Genomic DNA, 23,759 nt, shown 5'->3' with positions numbered 1-23,759 from the left:
TCCAGCCATTGAGAGGCTTTAAGTGATGTATTTGTGTTAATGTAGAAACAAGGGGCCCACTTACCTGAGGAAAATTATGTGTTCCTGTGGCTGGGGTTCACAGGCAGTGAACACTTTAATGTTCAGATAAATACTGGTGACTGATTTTCAACATGATCTATGATCCAGAAATGTTTGACATTTTGTCCTATTGAAGTCCATCTAGCTTGGTGCCCTGTCCCTGTGATGGACAGTAGTGGACACCTGAGACACAATTACAGGAACAGTGCAACTGTGGTCTCAAACCTCCTCTAAATATTTCCCTATCTCTAGTACAATGTGGCCCAGGGATTTTTGTTACTGTGCTTGGTGGACCCAGGTAGATTTTATCTCACGCATTTGTCAGGTTGCTTTCTAGAAATAATGTAAAGCTAATATCCATGGTGTAATAAATAAAAAGGTCTTTGTTCATCAAAAGGAGCGTTAAAGGAGATAAGAATTTGAACTGAGTAGGGAATGCAACTAGCATAGAAGACTGTGTAACTAACTATATACAAGTTAACTTTTAGGCCAAGGACAATCTGCAAGGAAGATGAGGAGCCTTCATTCCTATGACCACCAAGGGCAGAAAAAAAGACCCCCTATCAACCAATTGCACCGGTGCAGAGTGCATCGAGAGAAAATATGTCAACTGAAAAAAAAAGGGACTATAAAAACAAAAAGGTCAAAGGACGAAGGTGCGCCATGGCAGAGCAGAGGCTCCCCAGCCACCCAGCACTGTTCTTTTGCTTAATACCGTTTCCTTAATAAATTCTTGTTAATTTATTTATCTATAATTAGCCTCCCCAGTTGAATTGGTCCATAACACATGGCATCCTTTTGTCCTTGTTTATGGAAAGGTAGAAACACTCTTTAAGGGTTTCCAGCAGTCTTTCTCTGCTCCTTAGGCAGCTTTTTGATACACCTCTGTCACTGCAAGTGAATGTTTGTTTGGACAGCCAGAGTTGTCGTTGACATTGGAGGATTTCCAGCCACCTCTTTCCACCCTCTGTGCTGGGGCCAGAAGTCAGAGGTGCATTCTGGATTTTGACTCAAGGCCAGCATGGCCACAGACACTGTTACATGCAATTGACTCCTGAATTGATGTTAAAACAAATAATTTTTTATCCATCCCCTGCAGTATCTCTGAGAGAGTAGAGTGCAGCAGATTGCCTAGAGACCTCCTTGCTTCTCTTCTGTGCCTGTGCAATGACTTTTTCTTTCTCCAGTGAATGATGGAATTGAGATATTTTGGTGCTTTTCAGTTGTTTGGCAGGGCACCATGACGTTGCCTCTTGTGTGTTGGTTTAAGAAGACAGTGTCGGGGAAACTGAAAGGTGGATGTTTCTCCGTGCTGAGGCCCCTTAGTGCTGCTGGAGGTCGCCTTGCTGGGTTGTTGGGACGTGGTGGGCTTGTGCATCACCTGCATTGCTGCCCGTGGCCCCTTTCCTATTGCCTCGCTTGTCAGGGCAGTGGAACAGCCCCACAGCGGCCTGTGCCGCCTGCTGGGCTGGACAGGCTGAGCAGGGGAGTGGCCTTGGGAATTATCTCTGCCTCCCAGAGACAGGAGTGCCCTTGCTGCTTATTAGCAGCAGCCGGGCAGGTCCCTCTATATATATATATATATATATATATGTAGGTGCATATGGGTATAAATGTATGTATATGTAGTGTGTATGTAGACCAGCTACTTTGATCTATTGTTTGGCTTCTGTAGTCACTGAATAACTCACTAGAGCAAATGCAACCACAGGGGTGAACATTTGCAGACTCAAGTTTTAAGACTGCTAGAATAAGAAGTTGGTTACCTTCAGAAAATAATAATTTACTGTGTAGACACATGCCTTAATATATCTAACACTGCATTAAGAAGGTGACAGCCTTTGTAAAAGAGCTAATTGGTTAAGTTGTCCATGTACATCTTGCCAGACTTATAATACTCCAGTCACTTTGAGGGGATGGGAAATCTATGGTGAATGAGGAAGTAACATTATTATTTCCCCATTTTCATCAATCCCCATGGCAAAGAGTGTGTGAGCAGCTATTGTGCTTATGGTCACCAATTTTCAGTTTTGCAATGCTGCCCCAAGGCGATGGGTCAGAGGAGGAAGATTGTGGCTTCTAGCTCATGTCGTCCCTCCCTATTTAATTACAATAATACTTCTTTTAGAATAGCACTCTGAGCAGCAGCTCTCTTTCTTCTGTGACAGCATTTCAGCCACCCTGAGATAAAAAAGAAATGCATCTCTTTTAACAGGACTATAAGTAGCTTTGGATGTATAAAGCCTCTATAAAACTGCTTGGCAGCATGATTTATTAGAGCAGGATCAGTGGTAAAAGTGACTTTTCTGACAGTAATGGATGAAACACTTCCAGCATAGCTACTCTGTCTCTGCTTGGTGCCTATGCCAACAGCAGGCTGGTTTTGTCAGCTCATTCATAATCTCTGCTTTGCTCTCAGCAGAATCTGTTGCGCAAGACAAGTTTCGGCCATGGCAGATGCTTTTTTTCTAGTCCTCTGTGGGAGTTGCTGCAGAAGATGGGTCAGTGCAAATGCTGCTTCATTCCTGAGACTCTGTCTGCTTAATTCTACATCCAGACCCTATACCTAGGTGGGAGTTGGGTGCATGCCATTCCCATACCCCTCACTGCTGCCCACCCCCAGGAAGAGAAATTTGAGTGACTGGGGTGAAAGCAGCTGCACTGTTCTTAGACTGAGTGTGAAGTCTGACTGATCAGTGGCCCAAGGTCCCAAGAAGTCTCAGATGTATCTTCTGTGCAGTCCCTATGAGAAGACTGGGTTGAGAAGCTTGAATCTAAAGTGTAGATTTTCAAAGTGCCAGTGGAAGTGAAAGATCCCAGAAACCACATCCTGCGATATACCACGTGCTGCAGCACCCTGAGCTGCATTGTGACTTGAATGACCTTGGGTGTGCGATGTGACCCTGGCAGTGGGACCCAGCTCTGGGGCTCCTTGTGGTGGGGCAGCAGAGCCCAGCCTGTGCCATGTGGGCAATGGCACCACCCACCCCGCCCGTGCCTGGACTTGGAAGCTAGGTGGGTTCTGAGAGCTGTTTGTATTTGGGACCTGTCTTCTTCAGCACATGAAAGCAGAGAAGGATTGCCATGGCAACTGTTCTTGTGTATTTTTCCAGTGTTTTCCAATCTTATTCATTTTTTCTTATATCCCTAGTGTTTAATTTAAGGCCTTTCCTAATTGGAGTCCAAAAAAGCAACTGAAGTGAATTCTCTGATTAGACAAAAAGTTCAGACACCTTCCCACACAACTTGTGAAGTACATTATCAACAGAATTGAATGTTGCTGTCAGTAAGAGGAGATCTGAAATTTGAAATGCATTGTACCCAGACAAATGAAATAAATGAAGCCTTTTACTTAAAGCAAACATTAAAATAAAAGATAGTGTACAGCATGAAAATTTTGGGCACTCCCTTGCTGGTAGATCTTTCTAGGCTGTTTAAACACTGATTATAGACCTTCTCAATCTTCTTTATGACTCAGCTTTGTGAAGGAACTTCTTTCAAAATCAACATGTGCTGGCTCATTGAAGTATCTTTTATGAACTGAAGTATTATTTAGTCTGGGTACTTTGAAGGGAATGGTTACTGCAGTTGTGTTTCTTTGGGGTAATTACCCCAAATTAATGCTTCTCCTTTTTCTGGTACCTTGCTTCCACTTTGTGTGTGTTTTGGCTGGAATAGAGCTAATTTTATTCATAGTAGCTGGTGTGGAGCTGTGATTTGGATTTGTGCTCAAAACAGTGTTGGTATTACAGGATGTTTTTGCTATTGCTGAGCAGTACTTGCACAGAGCCAAGGCCTTTTCTAGGGGCCTTGTAGGCTAGGGGTGCACAAGAAGCTGGGAGGGGTGAGAGCTGGGACAACTAACCCCAGCTGATATTCCATTCCATATGGGGCCACACAACATATAAGGTGAGGGGAAGAAGGGAGGGGGGATGTTCAGAGTGGTCTCATTTTTCTTGCCGAGGAACTGTTCCATGTGATGGGGCCCTGGTGTCCTGGTGTCCTGAAACTCCTACTTGCCCACGGCAAGTGGTGAACTAATTCCTTGGTTTGCTTTATTTGCATACGAGGCTTTTGCTTTACCTATTAAACTGTCTCTATCTCAACCCAGGAGTTTTCTCACTTTTGTTCTTCTGCTTCTGTTGCCGATCCCCCAAGGGTGGGTGAATCAGCGAGCAGCCGTGTGATGCTTCACTGCTGGCTGGGGTTAAACCATGACACAGCTGCACACCGATCCCTGTGTGTGGGAAACCCAGGCTGGAGGGGAAGAAGAAACCCTGTGGAGGTGTAGTAAGGAGAATGTTGATGCCTTTCAATAGGGCCTATGCTGAGATGGCTGCAGCACAGTTAATCACAGAAGAGGAACCAGAGATTCCTCCCAGCTTCTCCAGCCCTGCCTTGAGACAGACTACATCTCCTCCCTACAGCAGGGCCCAGGGAGCAAAGATCTCCCTGGAAAATCCCTGCCCAACTCCCCTCCTGCTGTGTTGCCATCTGCTTTGCACAGGATTTGGGTGTATGCCTTTGTGGAAAGCAATGCTTTCCCTCTGAGGACATCTTTGGCACTCCTTCCCTTGAGGGGCAAAATCCTGAGGCACAAAGTGCAGCTGAGACTGTTCTGAGCACTCCTCCCTGTCCCAAGGCAGGGAGGGAAACAGAAATGACAATTTTATGAGATACTGCATCTTGGGAACCTGGTCTAAAACACCTTCCAGTTGGAAACCTGCCCAGCTGATTTCAAAATGATAAAAGTAGTCCTGCAGGTTTTGATCCAAAAGGGGTAACAGGGCCTGGAGCAAATAGAGGTAGGAAAAATGGGTGCAGTTTCAAGCATACAGGGTGCCTAGGTGTGGTTTTGCTCCTCCCAGGCGCATTTGTTAATCTGCCCATGTGTTGACCCCTGTGTAGCTTGATGCCACACCTCTCCCATCTCGCTGGGCATGGCAGTAGCACTGTCCACACGTGGGGTAGGCAGTGCCCAGTTCCCCACTTGGTCTCTCAGTGGCAGGTGTGGTTATTATCAGCTTCTGGATGGCTGCACAGAATATCTCTCTGAATCCAGGAATGAAGGCCAGATCTTGAACCAGGGGAGTCGTTTGGCTGGAGACAGCACTCCACAGAGCTGGTTTGTTCACAGGCAACAGGAGATCATCTATTTTTCATCATGATGATGCTATTTCTGAGTAAGAGAGAAAAATGCAGGCTTATTTTTGAAGCATATGATTTAGTTTTTGGCCTTTAAAATTTTGTTTATTTTGAATGGAAGCCCAGAATGCACATAATGTAGCAAAAACCTGCAGATACAGACAGGGATTTTTGTTTCACCTTTCAAGTTACTCCCACTCCTGGTGCTAGGGCAGTAACATTTGAAAAGGCTTTGGATGTTTTCCCTTTCCTTCAAAAGAAACAAATGAAAATAATGATCCTGAAGCAATACTGAAGGCACCTGCTTCCAGATAATTCTGCTGAAAGCAGCAAGGTACAACCAAGCACCCCTGGGAGATGAGAAAAATATCCTGGGAACTGCCACTCTCACAGAATTTCCCTGGGACTGCACTTCCTGCGCTCCTGGACATGTAGCAAGGGGATGAATATGAGCTCCCCAGACAGTCCTGATGTGAAGGTAAGCACAATTGTTTTCTGAAATGTTTGATCCCATAATCCACAAATCCGTTTATCATAAATAGCGTTTCAAATTGTTGTGGCAAACTCTTCTGGACTGATTCCAGCTCCTGAATTATGAGCAGCTAAAAATGGTGTTTATTCCCATGGCTATAGACAGAGAGATGCTACTCAGCAACAAATGCACCACCAAGTGCCTTAAAAATAGCCCCTGTGGAATTATTCAGTGTTTGGGACTTGTCATTTCATAGGGGTAAAAATGAATTCATTTTGGCACAAAATATGCATAATATGTATCCACAGCTTTATAAATAGCATTTATAAAATTATGTGTATAATTTTATATTAAATTGATGCTGAGCAAAGAGACAAAACAATCAACAGGATCTTAACACAAGTTTTGTTCTTAGATAATTGTACATTTTTTTCTTAAAAATGCAGGCGTCAAAAGAGACCTTCCTCCCTTCACCCCTCGTTTCTTCTTTTCTTTAAGACAGCTTTAGGGCAAAAACTCGAAATTGCTGACATTATGGCAAATGTAATAGCTATAAGCCAAAGAATAAGCCTGGCCCAAAGTTATCACCCCACACAAATTAATTCCATGGCTTTAGCTATTCTGGTTTTCAAAATGTAGGCCTTTATATCTCTTGGGGTTCCAGGTTTTGCAAGTGGAGTCACAAATATGGTAGAAATTCAGTTGATGAGATGGTGCTCTGAGAAATAACTGGGTCAACAGCTGGAACATAACTTGAATTGACTCTTAGAGGAGCATTTGGGGACCATGTTCTTTGTCTTCCTCTCTTGTTATTCTGCTTCCTTTCATCTCACTTGCCCTTGCAGTACTCAGGCAGGGTTGATGCATTGGTACTGGTGGGTGGGGAGGATAAGGCTTTGTTGGAGCATCCTGGGCATCTTTCCTTTTCCACTTACAGGCTCTGCTGAAAGGGAGCAGGTACAAATCTGAAGGCTTTGCTGCTGCCCTGCTCCAGGCTTTACTGTCCATCATCTCTCCTGGAGAGCCTAGCTGCAGGTTGAATGTCCTTCTTGCCTCTAAAGTTGCTCAAAACAATCTGCAGCAGCCTAAGCCCCAGGAAAGAGTGAAAGGTAGGGCAGGTAAACCAATATCCTGGGAAAACATTTTGCAAAATTGGAGCAATAATACAGAAGAACAAAATGTGAGGCTTTATAGGCATGGACAACAATTTTGTTAGTGAACAGAGTGGTTTCGTTCACTCACACTTACACACCTGTACTCAGGTGCAGGGGAATGCCAGCAGCCAAGTGGTGGCTCACTCTGGGTCAGATTGCCACTGATAGTCCTGAGTGGGCACTGACCCCCAGAGGAGTGACCCATGGCCTGCCAGGAAGGGCAGGATGGAGGGCTGGGCCTGTGAGCATGAGGATGTCACCCCATATAATACCGTGCCTCCGAGCTGTCATTGGGAAGTCTCAGCATATAACATTTGAGCAGACTTGGTTGTCCTGTCCTGATCGGGAAGATGAGACAGATTAAAAAAGAGATTTGGCAATTGAGAGAAAAGAATAAAACAGGCTCCCCAGAATAGTGCAATGGCACAAGACAGCAACTTCACCTGAAAGATCCTTCAAATTGTAATGTTTTTCTTAGAAATCGGCATTTAAAAAGCCTTTTAAATGAAGTGCATAATTTTTTATTTGAAAAAACTCTTAGAATAGTATACTTTTAATTAAGGGTTTTTTTTTTATATGATTTCACAAAAGTCAGTAATATTTTCTGCTTAAAATTACATCCTTCTTACCATTTAACTGAAATTATTAAACGGTTTCTAGGGCAACTTACCAATAGCATTAGAGTTCACTTTACTGTTTCTTGAGGGGTCATGGAGGTCTTCATCAGAGAAATCAAGAGATAGACAAAAATGTCAGAACTGTGCTTTGATGTTTTCCCACCTCTTGCTGAAGCAAAAAAATTTGCCTGTTAATGTGATAAAAATGAGTGAGGCTAGCTGGAGATTTATGCCCTCCTGGAGACATAGTGTGTCAGTTCTCCTCCAAGTTCTCTCATGCTATTTCCATGGCAACTCCATATAATGATAGCTCCCACAGATTTTCTCCTTTTATCTGCTATTTTGGTCTCAGATAGTGATGGAGTTGAGGCATATATTTCTTTCACACCATTTGATGCCCATCGACAACCAAAGTAAATAATGTCCTCATTCTTCAGGTCTTTAGAAAGCACAGTTAGTTCACAGCCCTTTCAGGAATTCACCTGCAGAGCTGGATGGAGCCGAGACAGGAAAAGCAGTGCTACAGATGCTCAGAGGAAGCTGCAAAGGATGAATGCTCACTGTCAGCACAACGTGACAGGATTACATTCCGCTCCTGCTTTTCTCCTCCCCTTCTTGGCCAGGGTAACAGATGGACCCTAGGGAGGAGGCCACGGTGTAATGGGAGGATGGATAGTTTGGGTGCAGGGAGCTGCGTCTCAGCTGTTCTGCCCAGGGAGACAGGAGGTCATTCTGCCTGACTGGGAGATGCTCCCATTCCCCATGATGTCGGCTCATGATTGCAAATCTGGTCCAGCTCATGAGACAAGGATCAGGACTTTCAGCCAGGCATAACTGCAGCCAGAAAAACCTTTGACCCAGTGCCACTAACCCATGACTTCCTCCCTCTTATGAAATCTCTGCAGCAAGATGCTGCTGGCTGATTTTACACAGCAGAAGTGGCAGGCATACAGCTTGTTCTGGGAAACTGCACTTGCTTCATCTAACTGGTAAGGCAGGACAGGCCAAATATCAGTGCTGGAGTGGAGGGTCCACAGAGATCCTAGAGGCCAGCTGCCAGTGTGGGCTGAACTGAGCTTCGGTGCTTGGTTTGCAATTGAATGCCAGGGACAACAGGACAGTCTGAATGTGAAGACCTAAACTAAACATCCCCTTACTTTGTGCCCTGAGAGCATCCAGATATTTTGACCCTCCTCATTTCTTCCTACAGAGGCTTCCATTTAAGCAGATGAGCAATGCTAGGTGAAAGGACATCCTCCTCCAGGAAGGGATTTTAAACCTTATACTTGATAACAGTGTCCCTTCTGAGTAAGGCTGATGCTCAGAAGAACTTTCCTACCTGTTTGGTCCCCTCTGTCCTGTAAACCAGATGTTGGTGGGAGCATTTCTCCATTATAGGGAGAGGAAGGAGGGCACAGTATCATAGAGTGATATAGCTTGGAAAAGACCTCTGAGATCATCAAGTCCAACCTTCGATTGAACGCCACCATACCCACTAAGCCATATCATTAAATTCCATCTCTACTTGTTTTTAACACTTCCAGGCATGGTGGCTCCACCACCTCCTGTAGTTTGAGTCCTTGCCTGGAAGCAGCCCAGGTTTGATTCTCTTTACTGAATGACACAGAGCAATTCACCTGGGTGTGTGGGTGAGCAATTACCTAGGTATGGTAAAAATTTCACCTTCACCTTCTGCCCTGAATGTAGGAAGCATCATTTCCCCATCATTCTAGCATGATGGAAAGATAAACATGTGGAAGACCTTTTGAAGGACTCTTAGCAACTCAAAAGACATATCAAAAACAAGACAGCAGAATTTCTGAATAGCAGATCTAAGGTCACCAATGCAAATTCGTGACCAGCACCTTACCCAAGTGTATTGTGATGATTCCATCAAACACAAACAATTCTCCATTCCCCAGAGTAAGAATGAGGTTGAGACAATGCGGTTAAACTCAGTAACAAATCTCTGTTAAAAGGGAGACCACAAAGACATGTTTTAAAAATCCTTATATTTCCAAGTTCATGGGTTTTATTTTTTATTTCTTAGGATTATGCTGACACATATAGCCATAAAAATGATTCCTCATGTACTTAGATCTATAAGTGTCTCCAAGGTGAGAACTAAAGTCAAAGAAACTTTTGCCTTTGATTGTACCTGTAAGAATTTAACTTTTCCCCCCCAATGTTCTCACTTCAAATGTACCATCATGCTTCTATTAATTTCAGTATGAGCATTGTATGCACAGTTGGAGGCAGAACATGCTCCAAAAGCTGACTGCATTTGAAGAGTGCACTGTGAAAGAGAAATCAGGCAAGACACTAGCAAGGGTTTAATCTCTGGGATCCTGTAAAGGAGCATGCAGCTTCTTTCAGCATTTCCTCATTGATTCCATAAAGTTGATTCCACAAAGTTGATTCCACTTTTAGAGAGTATTGCCAGACAATAAAGACAAATTATATTAAAAGAAAAAGAAAAAATCCTAATGAAACTTGCAGAGAGAGGACTTTTCCCTTCTCCCACCCCACTTGTCCGAGGATTTGGAAAAAAGCTCTTGTAGCCAGAACCAGGGCTAGACATCCCGGTACATCTGGCTTTGGAACTACTGTCGGATGTCGGATGAAAAATGTGATCACCGCCAAGAAACGAGCGACTGATCTGGTGTGAACTCACTTGAAGGGTTTGAATAGGTTAAAAATGGTCCATGGGGTATCTTGGTGCGCCCTGGGTGGCTCGGCAGGAACGGAGCCGTGTGCTCGCGGGGGATGCCGATACCGCAGTGCCCCCGCCTGGATGCTGAGGATCCCATGTCAGGTGAAACACACGGCTCCAGATTTCGTGTCCTCACACGGGACAGGCTTTTGTTCGGCTTTCACAGAGCTCCCTAAAGCACAGCGGGCAGTAGAGCCGATGTCCTCCTAGGATAGGAGCAGAGAGGGGGACAATGGCACTGCAATGCTGCAAAAACTGAGTAGACAGCTGTCAGGTCATTAGAAGCAGTAGCACTACTGTTCCACAGTTCTTCCATCAGCCTCTGCTCTGAAGACTTGAGCATGCCTTGGCTCAGCACACACGTCCTTGCAACAGTGAATCTATCTGTTTGGGAGCTGACTTGTGCTTAAGAACTGGGCATTTAATCTTGGCCCTGTAGATGTCTCATCTCACACAAATCGTTTGCTGGTTTTGACCCAAAAGTCTGGATGTAACAAAGGAGAACCACAACACAGTCTCTGTACCTAGTAGTGATGGTGGTGATGGGTGAGGAGGAGAAAGGACAAAGACCTGATTCTTCTTTGTGTAATAGATTTGTCCATGTCATTGCCAGATACCACAGGCTTTGACATTTGGGGTCTCCTGGCTTTCTGACTGAATAGTCCCCCATAAGTCCCACCTAAGCAAGCCCAGAAGCTGGTGGCCTCCATTTGGGAGGCTGCACAGAATGGGGAGCAGAGCTGGTGATCTGTACTCTGCCTGGACAGTCAGTCTGACAGAAGCATACCCACTTGCTGCCCAGAAACTGCCCATGTCCTGGAGCCTTGTGAAGCGCCAGGAATATGCACTGTGGGCTCTGGGTGCTGACTGATCTTCCTTGACCACAGACACCTGAGCAAAGATGGGCAGCAGCCTCTCCAGGCAACCATTTCTCTCCAGCAGCTGAAGTGCAGTCAGGAAGAGGCTAGTTGAAATCAAACTAAACTGTGCTTAAAATAAAATGAGTTCAGAGACAAGCTCTTTGTGCTGCTGTATAAAACAAGCAGAACATCACAGTGGATAAGCTTCCTTTTCAGCTGGAAAGTTATAGTTGCCTGTGGGGTTTTTTGTGGTTTTGTTTGTTTGTTTGTTTTTTGCTTGTTTGTTTTTTGTTGTTTTGTTTTGGGGTTTTTTTGGGGTTTTTTATGTGGTTTTGTTTTTTTTTTTAATTGGAACATGCTGAGTCAAAGAAATCATTTAATGGTGGCAAAAATGCAAATTTTACAGAAGTTCCATGTAAGGCCATGAAATAACATTATTGTTCTGGTTGTTATAATTATTGTTAGCAACATTTAATAATAATAATAATAATAATAATAATAATAATAATAATAATAATAATAATAATAATAATAATAATAATAATAATAACAACAACAACAACAACAACAATAGTTTAAATGCCAAAACTGTGCTGAGAGGCGGGTTTTCCAGCCTGGGGTGGGGTTTTTGTCAGAGAGGAGCGCGTTTCCCCCGCTCAGGACCAGCCCCTCCCCGGGGCCGCTCCGCGGGCCAAGGGCGCCGCCCGGCGGCCGCTGGCGGAATGGCAGGAGGAGCCGCCCGCAGGCCGCCAATGCTGCCGCCGGCTCCTCTCCTCGCACCCGCCCTCCCGGCGCTGCCTCCGCTCCCTTTGAGGAACCAGAACCCCAAACACAGCCCCTTCCCTGTTTTCGAGGGGGCTGCTTTCAGTCTTGCAAGAGTTAGCGCGATGGGACGAGGCCCACTGCTCTGGAGAGCACCGTGGGTACCAGGTGGGTGCTGGAATCCCTCTCGGACCCTGCGTGCCTCATTCATTTCGCCCTTGGCACCAGTCTCAGGTGGCTCCGGTAGGGGCTGAGGATGTGACAAACAGTGAGAGAGGTGGTTCAGCACTGCTAAAAAGAGAATTCCTGCAGGAACAGCCTTCTTTGTGGATTACAGGGGTGCCCTGGGATGATCAAGTGACACTGAGCAGCACCTTTGTGCCCAGCCTCCGAGATTCAAGCGTGCTTCTTCGCGCTGGCCAAACCAGGAAAGAGATGATTTGCAGGAAAACATTGTTTCTTACAGCATTGAGCAAGGAGCAGTACCAGAGGATATTGAAGTCCTTTTCTGTCCATGATTGGAGATCTCATCAAAAATTTTCAGCATTTCTCTATCCTCAAGCATATGATCCTCACTACAGACTGTTCTGAGAGAGAAACAGCAGACAGTGACGTATGTTGGTGACACAGCCTTCTATTTCAGCTCTTGACTAATTACTTAGAGAGCAAGATGCCCATTTTGTAAGCCACAGCCTTTGCTTTCTCCTCAAATGCACCTGTTAGCAGTTTGATGGGAGAAACTGCTCAGCCAGGCAGAGCCCTGGCTGTCTCTGGAGATAAAATCAGCCTGGTCAGACACGAGGGCAGCTCCTGCTCCATACCTGGCACTTCAGAAAATCTTGTAGAAAATGGCACTCACATCTAGCAGAGTGCTTCACTCGTCACCATAGCAAAAGCAAAGCAAACACCAGTTTCCTTAGAAACTACATGTGGCAGCACATGTTGACTTTTAGGGAGGGAAAGAATCCTAAATAGGAAAGTACTGGGTGACTGTGCTGCAGGTAGGGAGAGGGGACAAGACATGTCCCAGGCCCAAAGGAAGCAAGATGGCTGGAGTGGGGCAGGGACCCCCAGCAGAGACTCTCATGGCCATTGTCCCTCACTGCTTAGTGCAGTGTCAGAGGCTGCCTTGGGGCAGAGGCAGCTGAGTCCCCGTGGGTGGGTGCCCCAGAGAGCGCAGCTCCACTGAGTGCAGCCACTCACCAACAGCTCACCAACCCCAGCCTGGGTGCGGTGACACAGACCAGGTGGCACTCAAGGGTTAGGCCTGCTGCCACTGAGGCACACCTCCACTTTGCATTCAGAGCCCCAGAAAGCAGGCAAATTTGAGCAGGGGCTCTTGGGTTTCCTTCTCCAGGGCTTCCTCCTGGGAGAGGCAGCTGCCACTGCAGCCCTCAGCTCAGTGGCCTTAGGTGCTATTTCTGTTTCCTGTCAAAAACCACCTGCCTTACAGAGGGAAGCTCAGGACTGTTCAGTCCCTTCTATTTATAACCCACACAAGCTCCTCCAGGGCAAAGGGAGTAACTGGTGCTAGGGAAATTGAGTCTGAAGAAGTCATTGTCCAGTGATGCACACTTCTGGCAATGTACACCAACCACATACCATTACTGTCTGAGTAAGGGTGAAGTCAGCAAGGTAAAGGAATTGGTTATTTCCTTCTTTTAGTGCCCACGAAGCTCTATCTGGAGTACTGTGTCCAGTTTGGGTTTCTCGCTGCTACAGAGCTTGATCAAGGGGAACAAATCTGGCAGGGGAGCCATTTACACCTTTGGGAGCTGCTTGGACCATGTCACCAGGGGGAAAGACTGAGGGACCTGCTTGGTCATCAGAGGAAAGGCTAAGGGGGATCCAGGTGCTCTTGTCTATTAACTAAATGGGTGCTATAGAGATGGGACCAGACTTCTCTCAGATGTGCACAGTGAAAGGTCAAAGGATGACAGAGAAGTTGCAAGAAGGGAAATTCTGATTAGACACAAGTTTTAAAAAAGTCCCAATAAGAGCAGTCAGACACCAGCATAGGGACCCCAAAAAGCTGTGTGATCTCTATCTTTGGAGACATTAAAAGCTTACCTCAAACTGGTCTTGGAAATGAGCTTTGTTCAAGGCAGAAGTTGGACTGGACCTCTCCAGAAGTCCCATCTGACCAAAGCCTTTGAGTGACTCTTTAGTACTGCTAAACCTACTAAAATGTAGGAAAGAGCTAGAAACAAGGAACAACTCTGTGGCTTCTCAGAACCACCAGCTCCCTGCATGTTCTGTCAGCTTACACTTTAAAGGTAGCAGAATATCCTGCTTGGGGCAGGATAGAGCAAGAGGCATCCCATGTATTACTCATGCACGACTTTCACAATGGCAGCTTTTCGATCTCGTGTTTGTCTTTAAGAAGCCGCAAAATCGGTCCCTCCCTGGGAGTGTGTGTGTGTGTGTGTGTGTAAGGGCAGAGTGTAAGTGGAAATGCAGGGCAGGCTGAGTGCTGTCTCTTGCTCCCGAGTGTTGTTGCCCTCTAGGTGCTGCTCACCGCTGTAGTGCAGCTGCCAGGGATGGCTGAAGGAACTGCTCCCAGCTGTCCACATTGCCTCTGCCAGGCACAGGAAAATGGGAGGCATTTCTCCTCTTCAGCTACCTCTGGTTCTATTCCAGTGTGATGAGACACACTGAAACCTACAAGGTAAGGTTTGTAGGGCAGAAGGTGACTGCTGTAGGGAGAAGGTGACTGCTGGGCACTGGACACACCACTTGTACTGTCAGTCCTGCTGCGAGACAGTCAGTCACCCTCAGCAAAGGAGCAACATGCACACTTGGACCAAAAGTTGTCACAAGTGGTGGCCCTGTGATTCTGTTCCTTGGGGAGCAAATCTGATTAAAGTGATCACCTGGTCCCGTGAGCCTGGAGAAAGCCCCCAGCTGAGGAAGAGGGACTCATGACCCCTGTGCCACAGCAAGAGCTACAGGACTGGTAGGAAGAGGGTGAATCCCTCTCAAAGAAAAATCTTGTTTAGGGAGGGTGGCACGCACCATCTGCCAGAAGGGACAGGGAGTACTTGGGAGGTGACCCCAGCAAGGTTCCTCCCCGTTCCAAGTTGTGTCACCACTGACATGGATCTGCGCTCCAAGGGTTTACTGCACTCTCCATATCACTCCTGCCCAGGCACGTGGAGCCCTACAGCCCTGGCAAGGCCATGGGATGGTGACCCTGAAGGTCCTGGGACTGAGCAGTGTCTTTGTCCTTCTTTGCTCTTTTCCCATGACACTCCTGACCTGCAGTTCAGCAGTTTATCCTGCCTCCTGATAATCCTGGCTGCTTTCATAACCCAGGTGTGCTCTGTGCCAACCCTTCTCTGGTGTGTACATTTCTGGCTCTCTGGTCTCCTTGAACAGGGAGAAAACAGAGGGCCCTGAAAGCAGAGCATCTGCAACCACCAAGGGAGCCCTGTGCAGGAGAGAGGGTAGGGATGAGCTTTACTGGGTTTACAGGCCTCCCAGTGAGCAGGTTTTCAGAAGAGACAGCACAAGGATCCTGCCTCCTCAACTCACTTGTTCTTTTTGGGTCTAGTCTGTCTGGCCCAACCAGTTTAGGATTTCCCTGGGAGGTGTGCTTGTGATTAAGTGGCCAGCTGCTTTGGTTTAGGCTCAATTATAAGGAGAGAGGAAACTGCTGCTTTTCCAAAAGTCTCTCCTGAGGTGTGAGAAATTTGCAGCACTGCAGCACCCCTTAGCCAGCAGTGCAAAGTTCCACAGAAACTCGTGTTTATTTTGGCATTTAAATGAGCTCTCACACAAAGCTGCCTTCATATCAAACAAGTGCAAAATAACTCTGGGCAGATTAATGTTTGTGTCATTACAGAGGTTTAAAAAAATTACTCTAAAAGGCACTCTTAAATCCTTGGAAAGAGATTTTCATTCTCTGCCAAGCAGCATGCACAGTAACAACCAAATAATCAAGAAAATTGCCATGCCCTGATTCAATGGGAGTGCATATGATGGCTCTCATCCCTCCTAGTTCTGCTGCCTCTGGGGCCAAGGCACATTGGGAGGTACTTTCTGTGGCAGTTAGTGAAGGAATTGGTGTCTGGAATATGGAAAACACATGTTAAGAGCACACTTCACTTCTGTTTCTCCTGTTAGCCTGCTCCTTTGCTCCACCAGACTCCACTGAAGCAGAGGAGCTGGCTCTCTTTCAACACATTTTTGAATCATCTTATTATATTTATAGACATATTATAGTTATCAATGACACCACATCTGCTTGAAAAGCTAATTTCTTGAATGTTAGGTATTGTTTCAAGCATATGCCTCTTACCTTCAGTCTACAAGTTAACAAGTTTCATTATGACTTCACAAACCCTTTTCTCAGCCTGCTCTCCAATATTATATTAGGATCCTTGAGTTTTCTCCCTCATCCTGTGTTACACCTGTGGACTGTATAGGTGGAAGAAAGAAGAGGAGGGATCATTAACATAATTTCCACCTCAAATTTACTAGAAAAAGGCAAGTTGTCCTGTGATACATTTCAAAATCAATCCTTAGGAGGGATCTTTCTAATGCCAAAGGGATTCAGAAGCCTCAGATGTCCTTGTGTTGCCCTTCAGTGCTGGTAGGCAGAGTGGGGAAGACACAGGCTGCCTGATTCACTGCACCTGAGGAAGGGGTTTACAAGCATAAGAGTATGTGGTAGCATAACACACCATGTAGAATCTCATTGGAGAGTATGCTCTACAAAGGGAAATTATAGCCTATAGCCTCGTACTATCAGGAGGTTTAAAAATTATTATTACCATAATCATCTTCACTGATATGATTTTGTTTCTACTTTCTAATAAAAATATTACATGTATTCAGAACATCAGAAAGAAATCTTTTTACAAAGTGAATTACATATCTACAAGCTCCTTTCCTATTCTTGATCATGCAAGTACCCAACAAGAGGCAAGTGAATAAATACAGAAATATTGATACAGCAGATACAGACATGTGCAGCGATAAAAAGTTCACATCTTTCCTCTGGCATTTGCTTGCTGTGGCTTGGATTTATATTTCCTCATTTCTTAATCATTCCTAACATTGAATCAACTTTATTCAAGAAAAGTAGCATGGATAAGCTACTATCCCTTCTTCTGTACCCTCAAGCAGCTGACATTTGGTCCACAATGACAGCTTCAAAGAAACATCTCTCTGCCATTTGTCCCTAAGTGCAACCTCCCAGGGGACCCACTCCAACCCATGGAGAGCTATCACCCCACCAGCCATTACAGGAATCACATTCCCAAGGAAGAACACCAGTTTCTCATAGACAGGCTGTTTGGCTTTTTATTAATTAAACAGTCCATATACAAAGTACTAAATAAATATACAGCTGTGTCAGACGCCAGTGTACCACATGCACCCACTTAGAGAGCTCTCTGTAGTTACATGGAAAGCTATTTATCAAATGCAAAGCAGGTTACAGAATGATTCAGCCCTGAAGACTCATTGCTCATCACCAGGGTGCAGTCCACACACCACACACACACACACACACACGGTTTTGCTCACTCATGCCTGGGAAGAAGGGTGTCTGCCCTCTGTAACCTGGCTGCTTGGGAAATGTTTGTGTTAATGTCACAGACACACTCAGGGTGAGGCCGAGATCCAGGGTTCACAGGATTATAACCAACCAGGGTATTACAAGGAGCCACATGGAAGAGGCTTTGTCTTTGGGGATCCACAGCCTGAAATGGCTATGGTGGGGAGGGAGAGTTTGCAGAGGGGCAGGCACCTTGGGCAGCTCAGCTGAGGCACATGGGTAGGAGCCAGAGATGGAAAGGAAGCTCTTAGAACACAAATTGGAACATGTGTCAGGGTAAATTGGTGTAGATGGTTTTATGTCTTTAAGTTTTCTTCTTCCTCTCCAGCATGGCTCCTAGATGATGAGGAAGGTGCTGGAAGCAGATATGAAGATGAAAAATTGAGTATTCTTTCTCTCTCTGTCTCTTCACTGATCTCTGGAGGACAGCCAGGCAGGGCTGGGAGTGGGCACAAAAGTAACAGGAGATAGATAAAGATGTTCTCAGTAGTACCTGAGATGTCTTTGTGGGTGAGCAGGAGGAAGGAATGGGGCTGATGCTCCTGCTCCTTCCTCTTCTCCCATCAGATGATTAAAGCAGGTCCTGTCTGGGGCAAAGCCAGCCACAGACCCAGCTGATGATCTTCCTGCTTCTCTAGCATTCCTGATGGAAATAGGCCAGAATGCTCTTCCATCAGAAGAGAGAAGCTCCATTCCATGGAGACAGAGTGAGCAGGGACAGGATGGCCAGGGCTGTGTCTGAAAGCTATGTCTGAAGAATAACAGGGAGCTACAAAGATGCCTGTGTGGGGGAAAGAGGATCCCTTTCCTTTTTTGCTGGTGTGGGTTGACTCTTCTGCAGGATCATCTCCCTTGTCACCATGTGGCCCATTCCCTGTGCCTCTGCTGAGGGGCACTTAGTCTCTGCTCACTGTGGAGCTGCTACATGGGGCTTTTTCCACCAGTGTAGTCATGGTATGGGCTTGTCCGGGCCTTGGGGCGAGGGATGGAGAAATCATTCTGGGGTTCAATAGCCTGAAAAGGAAGCACAAAAGTCTTTACCTCTGAAAACTGGACAGAAGTAATAAAACAAGGCTCATAAAGAAAGCAAAGGAAGGAAGGGAGAAACATCCAGAGAATGTGATGAGTAAGGCTGTGGAAGAGGATCCTGTGAGAACAAATTTGTTAAGGAGACAGGTCATCAGAAGGACCCTGATGTGAGCTACTAGACCTGGCTAGGCTGTGGTCTGAAGGAGGACTGGTGAATGGACAGGTGGACATGCAGACTGCCCGCTCTGGAGCTGCACTGCAACTTCCAGTGTCTGCTGGTGGGAATACATTCAGGGTATAGGCTGAGGAAATAAGCACACTCTCCTGAGGAAAGGGCACAGTCTACTGTAGGAACTGTGCTCGAAGAGAGGACTTCTTATGTGGTACCAAATCCCAAAGTATTGAAAACCATAACCTCTTTACATCGGGTCCCTCTTGCCTTCCGATGTCCCTGGACATGTCATAGCTCTTTCTTTCCTCCCATCCACAGGCACCTCCAAGAACATGTCACAGAATCACGTGGCTCCATACAAAGCACAGGCCTGCCTTCACAGGGCCTGCTCTAGGCCCTTCTGTCTTTGCCCCTTCTCCTTCCCTTCCTTTCAGCACCTGAACAGTAGTCTATAGCCTGCATGTGGTGAAAGGGGTGACGGTGGCATGAACTTACCTTCATCTGAAAGTGAGAAGCGTACGGGGAGTAGTTGATGTTTCCTGTGTCACAAGACAAAAGCAGGGGAAAGTTAGTGCATTAGCATTACACAGCAGCTCAGAAATACCACATCAAGGGAGACTCAGAGGGTCTGTGGCTACATGAGCAGCTGCTTTTAGACGTGTCTAACTGTGCAATGTGCAGGCAGGAATGGGCTATAATGGTGGAAGACATTAAATATTTCCTTCTGAAAGCAGGAATGAATGGTATTGCAAATAACAGGACGCAGGTGGCCTTGGAGTTTAGATACCTCCTGTTGCCTCACAATTACTATCACCATCACCAGCCAAATCCCTCCCACTTGTATGCACAAGACCCCCTTCACAGTATTCCCTGGGAGAGCACAGCCTTTCTTGTCTACTCTCTCACAAACCTGGGGGTCTGACTCCAGGTGATGAACACGATACCAGTAGCAAATCCACACCCAGAGGAATCATATCTCCTACCTACAGGTTTGGGAAACCTCAATTGATAGAAATGTTTTGCTTTGTCTAAGTAGGCAAAAGACTCACACAGAAAAGAGAGACTTCCTTGCCTCCTTTTTGGATGATGGATTCATTCTTATATGGGTATGGGAACCTGATCAGAAGTGGAATAAATGACCTGCAAGGTATAACCTATATAGGCCTGAAGAGCTGATGCACCACTAAGAGACAAAAAAAACCTCCTGATTTTTTACAAGGACTTCCCAGACATAGCAGGGTCATAAAGAGTAATATTTCAGCCCTGACATGCAGCAAGTCTCCTACTCAGTCACTCCTCCTACACATCTTTAGCTTTTGCATTGGTCCTCACTCATTTCCCTCATGTCTGGAGATTAATTTTCATGTGCATTTCCAAAGTTTCATGAGTCTGAAACTTTTTCCTAGCCTCTCATTTACCCATCATCTTCAAATCTTTTCTTGTAGCTCTCCCACCTCATGAGTGGTGCTTGTGTGCTTAGGGCTGGAGGGGCAGTGGAGTCATTCATTTCATCATACCTTGTACAAGTTCATCTTGGGTGTAGGCACGGTTGTCCACTCCAGTTGTCTGCTTTATGAACTTGGGTTGGCAGAAGTCATTTTCTGGAGGGTAGTCCTCTAGCTTCAGAGGAGCAGTGAGGAAACAAATTTCGGGGACAATATACATTATCAGGAAAATCCAGCCATTGGACACCAGAGCAATGGCTACAACAGGATCATCCCACACTTTTCTGTCTAAAACTGTGTTGCCTTTTATGAGCATAGTGATCCACACTACCCAAATGGCAATGGAGAACAGGACAGTGACAAAGATATGAGCCCCATGCCTCTTCCAGCTTTTATATGGCCCACAGAATGTGAATATGGAAACCAAGAAGGTCAGAGCCATCAGGAAGAGCACGTAGATCAGAAGCATGACAAAGTCCTTGTTGGTATTCTCCCGAGGCATAGTCAAGAAATATTCTCTCTGGTTTACAAACATGGTGACTAAGTACTCAATGCTGATCACAACTTGCACCAGGGCAAAGGAGACAATGAAGAGCAGTAGCACCCGCCAGGAGAAGGGCTTTCTTCCTCTCACTAGTTTGTTGAGGTTGCAGGCATGGGTGAGGAGGCATGAGAAGCAGAGAGCAAAGATGACTCCAAACAGGAAGAAACGAGTGGGACGAGTCCTGTCATTGAGTTTTATGATGAAGGCAAAAGTGAGACCAAAAATGCCGAGTGTGCCTAAAAGAAAGAAAAAATAGACGGAGATCATGTGCCGCTTGCTGTTGTCTTGGACTTTGCAGATGAGGAAGAAGAGCGAGCAGATGAGGAAAATGGTGATGAGAATGCCTGCTGCAGCCAGCGACTCCAGGACAATCCCCCAAGCCTTCTCTGTGTCACAGAGCAGGTAGTAGTCAGCACCGATCCTGCCACAGCCTGGGGGAGGTGACGTTGTCATCCTCTTGCCTTCTTGAACAACCTCTCCAAAGCTGTAGAGAAAGAGAAAGCACAGGTTGTCATGTCAACCATCTGGGTACTGTCAACAGTGGGGAAGGAGAGGCAGGACAGACCTGTATCCCCACCTCACTGGGCAAGGACACCACAGTGCTAAGGACATGGGGCAATGGCAGCAGAGTCATCTCGAAGTTTGGCATTGGTTCTCCATCAAGTGCAAGCCAAGCCCCTCAGGAGGAGGCAATTCACCTTGCATGTTCTCCGCACTGTGCCTGATGTTGTGCAATGTTTTAGGAGTGTGGGAAGCTGGGAGAAGGTGAGGCACTGCAGTGGGCACTTGCTTGGTGCCCTGCAGTGCAGGGACTGAGCTGTCTTGTCAGTTCTGTGATACAAGAGCACAGTAGTCATAACCCAGTTTACACTCTTCTGACAAGTTCAAACAACATCAGTACCTTGTACCAGGGAGATTCAGAGATGAACAATGCAGAACAAGAAACTCGTTCTCTTTTACATTAATTTTCCCCCTTTTACCTTCTCTGAGCCACTTTTGGCTTTGGTTTACTGTTATGAATGAAGGGGAACTTTAACACCTTTCACCTTGCAGATAATTAATCCAGATGCCTCCAGCATAGCCCTTCTCTCTCCAAATTCAATACCAAATACAGGTCACCAACCACTAGCCCTGAACTCGTATTTCTCCTTCTTCACAGCAGTGTAGCAATAAGGAGTGTCTCAAAGACCTCACTCTCCTCCCCAGGATACTGCCTTGCACTGACTAGAGGCCTGACACATCACAGCCAATGCTGCTCATTGCATGAGAAGTAACCACCAAGTTACTGTGTGAGGAGTCCACAAGCCAATGATGTCAAGGTCCCTAACACATTCCTGCTGCCTCATCATAAGGACTTCAGTGCTGAGGAAGCCTGTCTCCCAGGAGACAAGAGAGCTTAAGTGGGCTGTTTAGGGGAATTAAGTTCCCTACTTTCTTGGGAGCTAGAAGCATATGGAGAACCCACAGCATGAGGGCTTTTGGCACATCATGGCCCATTATGCATGTACCAGAGTTTAGACCCTAGGGGCCAGGTACTGATTTCTAAATACTAAATTCATCAGCTAGGCTTGAGACTCTAAAACTGATCAAAAGAGGAGTTTAGATACAATATTACAGTGAAACACGAACAAACCTGTTCTTAATGGTGACTCACAATGGAAAAACAGGGGCTTTCTAACAGACAGGAAAAAAATCAACCTTGCAAAATTTAGACTTCAGTGCTCACTATGCCATTTGCCTTTTTATTCCTGCTCCAAAACAACATCTTGCACTCATTAAGTTGGTTCTCAAACCCTTCAAGCAGATTTCAGTGAGTGCAGATTGTGTTTTTAATAATTGGCAATTGATCTAACCAAGGGATGAACAAAGGGTGAAAACACCACCGACTCACTCCCAGCCCCACATATGCTTCAATGAGCCTACTTCTAACTGAATTGGGGAAATATTTTTCCAGCTTCTAACCTTGCTGTGTAAAAGATGTGCAGCTCTTCAAAAGGCTGGCTACAATAAAATGCAAATTATTCAAATATGCAGGAAATTTGGACTGCCATGGAGAGAATGGTATAAGTGGATAACACATGAAGGACTTTTCACAATCAATGTACACAAAATTTTGGAGATTTATGATCTTTAGCACAGATAGCTGGGTTAGCTGGACAATTTGGAGCAATAAATAATGAACTTTTCTGAAAATCTAGAGAGAAAATTCTAAAATTTTATCCACAGACATTTACTGTTGATTAGATTAGCTTATCTGTTCACAGCTCTGGCAGATACAGACCGGTGCTCGCTGTTGAGGCATGTGGAGAGCCCAGAGAAGCAGCACGAGTGACCTCATGGCAGCACGGAGCACAGCCATAGCTTTGGCTCCTGACGGCAAGCGGCGCTCCCCACCGCCAGCCACCACGGCCAGTGGATGGGATGGAAATAGCCTTCCTGACTTGGAGAACCGGGCCACGTGCAACCATTTTTACTGCCTTCTTTTTCCAGGGTAAACGTCCTGTGAGGCATGATGAGCCTCTGCCCTGTCTCCTGGGTGAGTGTTGCTCCCCAGAAGCTAAGTCTGCTCATCTGTGAGCAGTGTCTAGGAATTCCAAGGGGCTCTATGCAAAGACGTCTGTGCTGCGGTAGCTTATACAGCACACCACAAATCATAGTTCTCACTTGAGAGGAGTCTTCTTCCTCCAGCTTGACCCTCCTTTCTCACTGGTATTTCTACACAAAATACACCCATTCACCCAGACATTTCAAGTCGTTTCCCGGGAGCGTGTCCTCAGCTCCAGCTGGCAGTCCCATCCTAGAGTCGGGCCAAGAGGCACTCCCAGTTCACTGTGGCACCCCATGCCCCTCGCAGCCATGGTCCTGCACGCCATCCCAGCCCAGCTGCAGAGGGCAGGCCCAGCCTGGATCCTGCAGAACACTGCCTTGAATTACCTTTCTGGGCGCTGCCCGGTGAAGGCAGCAGGGAGGCTCCGTCTGGGAGAGGCCCTTTAGCAGCGCAGCAGGACCCAGCACCTCCGCTCCCGCAGCGCCGGCCGAGCAGCAGCTCCGCGCCCGCCGCTCCGGGCGGCTTTAACAGCTGGAGGGCCGAGAGGTGGGGCTGAGCACGCCCACTCCAGTTCCACCGCCTCGCCTCTCCCACGGGACACGGCTGTGAAAATTCGGCCCCTGTGCCAGGAAATGAAGTAAGGCCTCCTGACGTCAGCGGGGCACTCACCCCTGC

At 46.3% G+C, this 23,759-nt stretch overlaps 1 protein-coding gene and 1 long non-coding RNA gene across 9 annotated transcripts in view; one reads left to right on the top strand and one right to left on the bottom strand.

Annotated features, from left to right (window-relative positions):
- The first annotated feature begins 4,975 nt into the window (after window positions 1-4,975).
- The window catches only part of LOC140682204 (uncharacterized), a 35,885-nt gene continuing 17,101 nt past the window's right edge, over window positions 4,976-23,759 (top strand). For 4 of the 8 annotated variants that reach the window (XR_012053517.1, XR_012053516.1, XR_012053512.1 and 1 more), the window contains exon 1: window positions 4,979-5,683. This is a non-coding gene — a long non-coding RNA (uncharacterized lncRNA). Of the gene's footprint in view, window positions 5,684-6,614; window positions 6,787-23,759 lie in introns of all 8 variants that reach the window. The other 4 variants (XR_012053511.1, XR_012053514.1, XR_012053513.1 and 1 more) reach the window with 3 other exon arrangements.
- Window positions 17,064-23,680, bottom strand: LOC100225315 (retinoic acid-induced protein 3). The gene is made up of 4 exons (XM_030262846.4): window positions 23,471-23,680; window positions 20,065-21,020; window positions 19,043-19,086; window positions 17,064-18,360 (listed from the first exon to the last, which is right to left on the bottom strand). The coding sequence occupies exons 2-4, from the start codon at window positions 20,987-20,989 to the stop codon at window positions 18,268-18,270; spliced, it is 1,062 nt and encodes a 353-aa protein (XP_030118706.4). The 5' UTR covers window positions 20,990-21,020; window positions 23,471-23,680; the 3' UTR covers window positions 17,064-18,267.

This window comes from Taeniopygia guttata, chromosome 1A, assembly GCF_048771995.1.
Source record: "Taeniopygia guttata chromosome 1A, bTaeGut7.mat, whole genome shotgun sequence".
In the NCBI taxonomy this organism is placed as follows: Eukaryota; Metazoa; Chordata; class Aves; order Passeriformes; family Estrildidae; genus Taeniopygia; species Taeniopygia guttata.
Note: the sequence above shows the minus strand (reverse complement) of the source record. Positions and strands in the feature narration are given on the sequence as shown.